Raw genomic sequence first — 10,216 nt, 5'->3', positions numbered from 1 at the left:
TCACTGTGGTAGATGAGCATTGTGGCGTCTGGATATAATGCTAATGGGGTGTGACTAAACACCAAGTGCATGATGGGAACTGAATAGTGGCGTGCACATTTAGGGAAGGTATGGTTTGCGTGATGATGTCAGCACAACTGTCCCTGTCGTTTTTGATCGACATTAAACAACTGAAACAGATATCATGTTTTGCAGAGCTTTGTGTTCTCATTGCAGACAATTACCCTGTGCACTTATGATCATCCAAACTCCATGGGCATGGTAACAACGAAGAAAATGCAGAAGTTAAAGACATGACATAGAGATACAAGACGTTTATATCTCAGTTACTGGGATTGATGGCTGTTTTTGAGGTGTTTTTATTCTTTAAAATTAAGTGTAATTCTGTACCAATTATTCAATGTTTGAACTATTTTCATCTCACATTAGATTGCTTCAAAAAGTTGCTTGGAAACCTTGGTAACCATCATTTAACCTTTATTTTTATTATTATAAAAACATGTTTTTTAACCTTTATTTATACAGGTACATGAATTAACAAACTGAAATACTGTATGTATTTACAATGACAACATGTCATTAGTCTAGATTTGAGTTGTTATATAATGTAACATGTTTCATAACTCACATTTCACATTTTCAAAAAAAAAGTGTGTCTCTCACTTCTTCCTGTGGCAGCAGAAAGTCTAGTTTGCTTGCTGAACATTGTCATACTCCTGTGGTCTGTAGAGTATTGGACACCAGAAATCTGGCTGATGAAGAAAGTATGGATTAATCAAACAGTACTTTAGTAACTTACATATACTGTATCTATTGTTGTACTGAGAAATTAATCTGCACTTTTTCCCTGGGACAAATTATGACAATGTGCAGTACTGTAGGCCACGTAAGGACATCTATGTAATATATGGTATTATACCATTCTAAGGTCTCCATCAATGTTTATCAATGATCTCTGGATTATACAGACCTTCTTGATGAGGGATCTCAGACTGCTTTCCTCAGCTTTCCTGTTCCCTTCCTTTCTTGATCTCTTCTTCAGGATCTTAGCATGCAGAAACTCCACCCTCTCCTCGGCATTGGTGGAGAAGAACTGCTCACACACCACGAGCCTGATCTGTGTGAGCTTGGCAGACATCAGGGACATGCTGAGAAGGGCAGCTAGTAACACAACCAGAGGCAGGATGGAGTCATAGAGTACTAATCTAGGTTTAGGAAGGCAACTCTTCTCAAAGATGGACACCTGGTAGGAGAAATCCCTCCTGTTGATCTCCTCTGAAATGGGGACACCAATAATGGTCATGTCTTCCTGAAACAACAATTGGTCAGTAGAGCAACAGGGTTAAAGCCTAGTGGCTAGATTGTATTGAATGAATTAAGACCGTATCTTGTTGTGTGTTTTACTAACAGATACTTACGTTTATGTTCATAATCAAAGGAACATGAAATGGCTCTAGCTCATGAAGTCGCGTTCTGATGACCTCAACAAACCAGAACATGAGTACATCAACACCTATGAACAAGACCCAGGCTAGACAATGGGTGAACACTGGGAAACTGAATTTCAGTATAGCTTTCCCTTCCGTGGCCCTGAGTCGAGGGGAAGGGATGGTGATGTAGCGTCTAGCCTCCTTCGGTGTGAGGGGGAGCACTGGAGGCCTTCCTTCTGCCTTCTGCTTCTCATCAAAATTTATGAACATCCTGGTTATGTACACGTTTTCATATTTCTTGTTGTGGCAATATCTCCTCAAGTGCAGCACTGTGAAGCCCATCAGCAGGAGGAAACTGAAGGCAGGGAAAAGTCTCTGACTTACAGAGGACAGCGTGTCCACCGCAGCCCAGATGCTCTTTGCAGTTCCATTTAGAGTCCTCTCAGCTTCAACCAGCCTCTCCCTCAACTTCTCAGAGTCTCCTCTGGACGTGACCTCCAGATCAGAAACCAACTCCGCCACTCCGAAATCTGTGAACGCTCGGAGTACGTCACCAACCCATCTCAACATCCTGACGTAGTTACAGAGCGGCGTGGTGTCGATGGACACCCTCTTGGCCTGCAGGTTGCACACCATACTCCTACTGAGCCCTGTGATGTTCTCCAGCGTGTTCTGGACGTGCTTGAGAACCACCAAACTTGTCCCGGCGGTGATGAGAACGTTCCGGCCCTGCCTCATCCCACAAGACAGCACAAACAGAACCCCAAAGCACCGCACCCTCTTAGAGAGGAACAGAGAGGCCCCCACTGCCACCCAACAGGAGCCTGCTATCCCAGCAGCCACCATCAGGCCGTACTGCAGGACATAGAGCAGGTAGAGGAGGAGGAAGGAGCTCAGGATGAGACTGAAGGTGAGACAGATGATCAAGAGGACTGATCGGTTTCTCCAGCCCTGCCTGGTGTTTGTTGTGTACAGGTCTGCAGCAGAGGACCAGGAGTGATACAGGGCTTGTTTCAATTGAGGGCAAGTTGTTTTCATCATTGATGAGACAGTACCTGAGAAAAGAAGGACAAATATCTGTGTGATAATACTGTAAAATCCTCGGAAATTCCATTACTGAAATGGTCTCAGACTAAGTGGCAAAAAAGAAGATTGAAGGTATCCAAAAGAAACACGTAATTCATAGGTTAGAACTGTGTCATTTAACCATGTAATTTCTTGGTAAATATCTGGTCATTTATTTACGTAAAATAAGGTACCTAAGCACACTGAAAAAAAAGATCAAAACAACTGTCATGATGTTGGCCTCTTTGGGTATAGCAAACCCATCCCCCTCTCCCTGCCTCCCCCTTGCCTCCTTTAACTAGGCTGCTGTGGTCAGAGGTCGTAAATTCCTGAGAAGACCCTGCCACATAGTATAGAGAGAGTAAGTTTTCATAGAGGACAAAGGAAATCCTTCCACCTCACAGAACTTGAGGTACGAACAAATTTCATGTTCCAGAGAAAGTGTAAAAGATCGGTGAAGAATCCAGCTACAAACTGGTCCATTTGTCACAACTTGGGGAAGCTCATGGAAGACGGTGTGGCCACATTACCATAACGCTGTTTATATAATAGTCTCAGATATGAGGTGTACATCTAATTGTTGTATAAGATGAATGAGTGAGTATGATACTGTTTACACTATTTTGCAATGTGATTTTGGACTGTTTAATGAAGGTAAACTCAAAAAGGGAATTGGATTTGAACTAAATCAGAGGACCGTCCCTGAGCCCAATTAGAGTCAGACATCCTGGGACAGCCTTTTCTGCCATTCCAAATAAAAAACCCACTCGGGTTTTCGATCAGCAGACCAAGCTTACCTCAATTACGAGATGGCTAAAGGTTGCAGACCATGTTTTTCTCCATTAGGAGGACAAAGGTTGTAAGACCATTGCTGAATCTTTTAACCATACCACGTGGTTAAACTCTTAGACTATCGATACCGACAGAATAAGAACAAGTCTTTGATATTGATTACTAGTCTGCAGCTAGGAATTCGGCATCATTGAACGCGAAGAACGAAAAATCCATTCTATAACCAATGTCACTCTGAACAATCCCCTCTAACCACAACCGATAGAGAGAGGGAGAGAGACGGACAATTCTACAAAATAAATGAACTTTTCACCAGCGATCAAGACTGGTGTTACGGTTTTCTTCCGTCGAAGGAGAGTCGGACCAAAATGCAGCGTGGTTAATTCGATACATGTTTAATACACAAAAAAACACAAACAACACAAAAACAAGAAACGTAACGCAAAAACCTATACAGCCTATCTGGTGAACAATAAACACAGAGACAGGAACAATCACCCACGAAACACTCAAAGAATATGGCTGCCTAAATATGGTTCCCAATCAGAGACAACGAGAATCACCTGCCTCTGATTGAGAACCGCCTCAGGCAACCATAGACTTTGCTAGAAAACCCCACTAAGCCACAATCCCAAAACCTACGAAAACCCCCAATACAAAACACACCACAAAATAAACCCATGTCACACCCTGGCCTGGCCAAATATATAAAGAAAACACAAAATACTAAGACCAGGGCGTGACAACTGGTGAGCATAAATATATATATTGATTGCAATTGTTCCTAAATGAGTGAGCATTCATGTGCAAAGGATTAGTATTTCAATTGTTATAATTATCACTTTGTAGTGACTTCTTAGTTGATCCCCACTTCCCCTTTTGTCTAGCAAGCCGCCATGCCGGTTTAGCCCAATAGGGCACATTCTCCTATCATTACATTTACCTTGTTTGTTTGTTTATGCGTTTCTGTGAATTACTTAGTTAGTAATAAATAAATGATTTAAGACAATTGATGCATGTATGACTCATAGTGAAGACTGGGTTCGTGCAGATAACCAACAATTTACGACATTTGGAATGAGACTAACGTTAGATGAAGTAAATAATTAATTAATTCAAAGACTAATTGATCAGATAAAATAATCTGAATATTTTTCCTTGCTGCCCCGACTTCCTAGTTAATTAGTTACGTGATTAATCAGTTGATCGCGTAGTAACTAATTACAGAGAATCTTTGATAAAAACTATCAGTCTTCAGTTAATGATAGTAAAGACACGACACAACCAACCAGTCATTCAGAAAGAATAATCAAACAATCTATTAATATCAAGAGGACTGAGATATGCCTGAAATCCAAGAGGATAAATACACATGATTTCATTTGATTGATCATTTCCATAAACATTTTGGGTAAAGTTTGGCATAACAAATAGTTAGAGGGAACCAAAAGTAGCTTTAAAGCTACAGTAACTGTTGACTATCTTGGGCAGACACAGGTGTGTCCAACCTTATACATTAAACATAGTTTTTCATAACCATCCACCAATACTTTGGAAAGCATTACTAGAGCCTCACAAATTCAGCATTATCACAACAGTGTCTCCCTTACCTGCTGGTCCTGTGTGGTATGTCTGGATAGTAGACTATGTGAAATGATAAGCAGAACTCTCAAGCTTTCATACCAATTTTAACCTCAACACTTACTCATTTCCCATTTAAAATTTCATAACTTAGTCACCTCCCAGTTATCATCGTGGTGTCGCTCACTTAACTGTCTAACCACACTACAGGAGTTCATCTCAACAAACACGTGAAGAATAAACTCAAAATACAGTACTGTCATTGTTGAAGTAAAGTATTTTGTGATAGTTAGTTATTTAACCACCTAACTAACTAACTAACATACTTAATTACTTACTTACTTACTTACTAGTACAACCTTCAATATAAGAAGCATAGAGCATTGTTGGTCATTCCAACATACCACTCTACACAGCTGAGTAGGTGGTGTTAAAACAGTAAAAGAGGAACTTTCTTTTTAGTTCTGTAGTAAAATGTATTCCTGGCTCTCTGAAAGTATAGGTTGTTCTTTCATCTGTAGTGTTGCCAAAGAATTTAGTGGAAACACAACTTTGCACTCATATGAGGGGAAGTGGAACTGACTGCTACTTCTTGTCTCTTAACTTCCCCCAGCTTGACCTAAGTCTTGATTTGTTCACATGCTGTATACATTTCTGAAAGACAACATATTTGTAGCGTAGACTGTAGAATAGGTAGGAACCAAATCAAATCAAATTTTATTTGTCACATACACATGGTTAGCAGATGTTAATGCGAGTGTAGCGAAATGCTTGTGCTTCTAATTCCGACAATGCAGTAATAACCAATGAGTAATCTAACTAACAATTCCAAAACTACCACCTTATACACACAAGTGTAAAGGGATAAAGAATATGTACATAAAGATATATGAATGAGTGATGGTACAGAGCGGCATAGGCAAGATGCAGTAGATGATATCGAGTACAGTATATACATATGAGATGAGTATGTAAACAAAGTGGCATAGTTAAAGTGGCTAGTGATACATGTATTACATAAAGATGCAGTAGATGATATAGAGTACAGTATATACGTATACATATGAAATAAATAATGTAGGGTATGTAAACATATTAAGTAGCATTGTTTAAAGTGGCTAGTGATATATTTTACATCAATTCCCATTTTACAACAATTCCCATTATTAAAGTGGCTGGAGTTGAGTCAGTGTGTTGGCAGCAGCCACTCAATGTTAGTGGTGGCTGTTTAACAGTCTGATGGCCTTGAGATAGAAGCTGCTTTTCAGTCTCTCGGTCCCAGCTTTGATGCACCTGTACTGACCTCGCCTTCTGGATGATAGCGGGGTGAACAGGCAGTGGCTCGGGTGGTTGTTGTCCTTGATGATCTTTATGGCCTTCCTGTGACATCGGGTGGTGTAGGTGTCCTGGAGGGCAGGTAGTTTGCCCCCGGTGATGCGTTGTGCAGACCTCACTACCCTCTGGAGAGCCTTACGGTTGTGGGCGGAGCAGTTGCCGTACCAGGCGGTGATACAGCCCGACAGGATGCTCTCGATTGTGCATCTGTAGAAGTTTGTGAGTGCTTTTGGTGACAAGCCAAATTTCTTCAGCCTCCTGAGGTTGAAGAGGCGCTGCTGCGCCTTCTTCACGATGCTGTCTGTGTGGGTGGAACAATTCAGTTTGTCTGTGATGTGTACGCCGAGGACCTTAAAACTTACTACCCTCTCCACTACTGTTCCATCGATGTGGATAGGGGGGTGTACCCTCTGCTGTTTCCTGAAGTCCACAATAATCTCCTTAGTTTTGTTGACGTTGAGTGTGAGGTTATTTTCCTGACACCACACTCCGAGGGCCCTCACCTCCTCCCTGTAGGCCGTCTCGTCGTTGTTGGTAATCAAGCCTACCACTGTTGTGTCGTCCGCAAACTTGATGATTGAGTTGGAAGCGTGCGTGCCTGGCCACGCAGTCGTGGGTGAACAGGGAGTACAGGAGAGGGCTCAGAACGCACCCTTGTGGGGCCCCAGTGTTGAGGATCAGCGGGGTGGAGATGTTGTTACCTACCCTCACCACCTGGGGGGCGGCCCGTCAGGAAGTCCAGTACCCAGTTGCACAGGGCGGGGTCGAGACCCGAGGTCTCGAGCTTGATGACGAGTTTGGAGGGTACTATGGTGTTAAATGCTGAGCTGTAGTCGATGAACAGCATTCTCACATAGGTATTCCTCTTGTCCAGATGGGTTAGGGCAGTGTGCAGTGTGGTTGAGATTGCATCGTCTGTGGACCTATTTGGGCGGTAAGCAAATTGGAGTGGGTCTAGGGTGTCAGGTAGGGTGGAGGTGATATGGTCCTTGACTAGTCTCTCAAAGCACTTCATGATGACGGTAGTCGTTTAGCTCAGTTACCTTAGCTTTCTTGGGAACAGGAACCTTTAGTGGGCCACAGTTTGTGACCACGTTGATACTTGCCAGACAGTTTGCTATTGTAAAAGACAATGGGGTTTTCTTTTTACTCCCAACATACCTGGAGAAATAAATATAGTAATTTGTGGGTGTTGTGGAACAACCTACCTGGAGAAATAAAGATAGTAATTTGTGGGTGTTGTGGAACAACCTACCCGGAGAAATAAAGATAGTAATTTGTGGGTGTTGTGGAACAACCTACCTGGAGGAATAAAGATAGTAATTTGTGGGTGTTGTGGAACAACCTACCCAGAGAAATAAAGATAGTAATTTGTGGGTGTTGTGGAACAACCTACCTGGAGAAATAAATATAGTAATTTGTGGATGTTGTGGAACAACCTACCCGGAGAAATAAAGATAGTAATTTGTGGGTGTTGTGGAACAACCTACCCGGAGAAATAAAGATAGTAATTTGTGGGTGTTGTGGAACAACCTACCTGGAGGAATAAAGATAGTAATTTGTGGGTGTTGTGGAACAACCTACCTGGAGAAATAAAGATAGTAATTTGTGGGTGTTGTGGAACAACCTACCTGGAGGAATAAAGATAGTAATTTGTGGGTGTTGTGGAACAACCTACCTGGAGAAATAAAGATAGTAATTTGTGGGTGTTGTGGAACAACCTACCTGGAGGAATAAAGATAGTAATTTGTGGGTGTTGTGGAACAACCTACCTGGAGGAATAAAGATAGTAATTTGTGGGTGTTGTGGAACAACCTACCTGGAGGAATAAAGATAGTAATTTGTGGGTGTTGTGGAACAACCTACCTGGAGAAATAAAGATAGTAATTTGTGGGTGTTGTGGAACAACCTACCTGGAGGAATAAAGATAGTAATTTGTGGGTGTTGTGGAACAACCTACCTGGAGGAATAAAGATAGTAATTTGTGGGTGTTGTGGAACAACCTACCTGGAGGAATAAAGATAGTAATTTGTGGGTGTTGTGGAACAACCTACCTGGAGAAATAAAGATAGTAATTTGTGGGTGTTGTGGAACAACCTACCTGGAGGAATAAAGATAGTAATTTGTGGGTGTTGTGGAACAACCTACCTGGAGGAATAAAGATAGTAATTTGTGGGTGTTGTGGAACAACCTACCTGGAGGAATAAAGATAGTAATTTGTGGGTGTTGTGGAACAACCTACCTGGAGGAATAAAGATAGTAATTTGTGGGTGTTGTGGAACAACCTACCTGGAGAAATAAAGATAGTAATTTGTGGGTGTTGTGGAACAACCTACCTGGAGAAATAAATATAGTAATTTGTGGATGTTGTGGAACAACCTACCTGGATGAATAAAGACAATAGTTTGTGGATGTTTTGGAACATGAAATAGTCATGGCCAGATAGATAAAATCGCTCTTGTATGTTGATACTGTTCACTGGTACTCAGTGCCGGTGTAATATCCATTTTTTATTTGAAAAATAACTTCCATAAATCTCTGTACTCAACCATACTTCACCAAGACATAGCCTTGGCATAAACACATTGCACCAAAACAAAAGAAACAAAAGGCATTCAAAAGGGTAAATAACATGTCTTTGTCATCATGTGAGACATTATTCCTATTCCAAAATATTGTATTAATCTATTTGAGTTTGCTTGTTTTATTCAAATTTCTAATATGTACAATGTAAATCAAAAATGAAAGTATATAGCATCAAGATATTGGATGGACATTACAATGTATTGGTTTAACATGGAAAAGGAATAATGTCTCAGTTTATTTTCATTCAGACATAACTGTAAGATTCATATACCTCCCATACACAAGAAGCATTTATAATTACTAAAAATACAAATAAAAACTGGTCTTGGCTTGTAAATAAACTAATAAAAATATGAAATTAATTTTCTTTTCACAAAAACAAAAAACAAAATTCATATAGTGTGGCAACATCCCATGTTGTTTGACCTTGTGTTTTACTCATCCTCACAAACAGTGCCTGAACTACACAGCATTATACAGTACATAAGTTGTATGTTTGCTGCTTCTTGCTTGGATATAAATATCCTTCTTGCTGTACCAATACAGATTATTTTTGCATGTTAGTTAACAATACTGAAATAAAATACACTTGCAACCACAACTTTTTTGTCAACCTCCAATGAATATAAAATATTTTTCCTTGTCATTCTTTTTGAAAAAGTGGAAATAAAATATGATCTAGGGGTTGGTGGAATGTTTTGTTATAACGTTTTAATAGTCTGGCCATGAAAGTAACTAATTCATTTGCTGTAGAATTCAATTGAAGGTGAGGGGGGAAAAGTAACTAAGTTGACATGCACTGTACAAGAAACTGCAAAACTCCCAAACATCCTCTTTATCAAAACATGCTGAGTTACTTTAAGGTGTGCCCAAGCCATGTTGCAGAAAATCCTTTACAACATGCTTGTTAAACAAATCAACCCCCCAAAAAAAAAAAAAGACATATTGAAACGATACAGAGCTGTAAAAGAACCAACAGTCCTGAAACTCTGGACAATATCAGGGGGATGCCCTGGGACAAGGGAGAGAAAGAGACGCGTACAATTTGCACATAATGTTTATCTTTATAAGGCTTGTAAACCTTTACAATGAAATAAATAATTTACATTTATTTTCATCATCACTTTGTCACATAAACAGTTTTTTTGGATAAATCACTCCAAAAGTTTTTATTTTAGTTTCTCTTACTGTATGTCTGCCAAACACAGACTTATGTTATGGATGGTCTAAAGAATGATAAACAATGTGTCTTTTTTTATCACGCTGTTGCATTCACTCCCCTTTGAAAACCATGCACTAGTGAAATTTATATTTAAAAATAATATAAATTGTTGAAAATGGCTGATGTGTTTTATTTGTTTTTCTTCATCTTTTTTTGCAAGTCGCAGCCTCAAGAAAATAATTTTCTTTTCTTTTTTTCAGCTAGA

General features: G+C 40.1%; 1 protein-coding gene across 2 annotated transcripts; it reads right to left on the bottom strand.

Moving 5' to 3' along the window:
* Positions 1 to 490: 490 nt before the first annotated feature.
* LOC112222608 (dendritic cell-specific transmembrane protein) lies at positions 491 to 5,244 on the bottom strand. 2 transcript variants are annotated; one of them, XM_042304786.1, is made up of 4 exons: positions 4,898 to 5,244; positions 1,419 to 2,485; positions 971 to 1,309; positions 491 to 748 (listed from the first exon to the last, which is right to left on the bottom strand). In XM_042304786.1, exons 2-4 carry the CDS (start codon positions 2,469 to 2,471, stop codon positions 632 to 634), a joined length of 1,509 nt encoding a protein of 502 aa, XP_042160720.1. In that variant the 5' UTR covers positions 2,472 to 2,485; positions 4,898 to 5,244; the 3' UTR covers positions 491 to 631. The 2 variants fall into 2 exon arrangements, with proteins under 2 accessions (XP_042160720.1, XP_042160721.1); XM_042304787.1 differs by having other exon boundaries at positions 505 to 752; positions 4,898 to 5,240.
* Positions 5,245 to 10,216: the final 4,972 nt, after the last annotated feature.

Source organism: Oncorhynchus tshawytscha, linkage group LG23 (genome assembly GCF_018296145.1).
Source record: "Oncorhynchus tshawytscha isolate Ot180627B linkage group LG23, Otsh_v2.0, whole genome shotgun sequence".
In the NCBI taxonomy this organism is placed as follows: Eukaryota; Metazoa; Chordata; class Actinopteri; order Salmoniformes; family Salmonidae; genus Oncorhynchus; species Oncorhynchus tshawytscha.
Note: the sequence above shows the minus strand (reverse complement) of the source record. Positions and strands in the feature narration are given on the sequence as shown.

Coding starts and splice junctions, on each gene's coding strand:
- LOC112222608 (XM_042304786.1), bottom strand. CDS start 2,471: ATGATGAAAACAACTTGCCCTCAATTGAAACAAGCCCTGTATCACTCC. Junction 1,310..1,418: donor CTTTGATTATGAACATAAAC/GTAAGTATCTGT, acceptor TTGTTGTTTCAG/GAAGACATGACCATTATTGG. Junction 749..970: donor TGAGATCCCTCATCAAGAAG/GTCTGTATAATC, acceptor TTCATCAGCCAG/ATTTCTGGTGTCCAATACTC.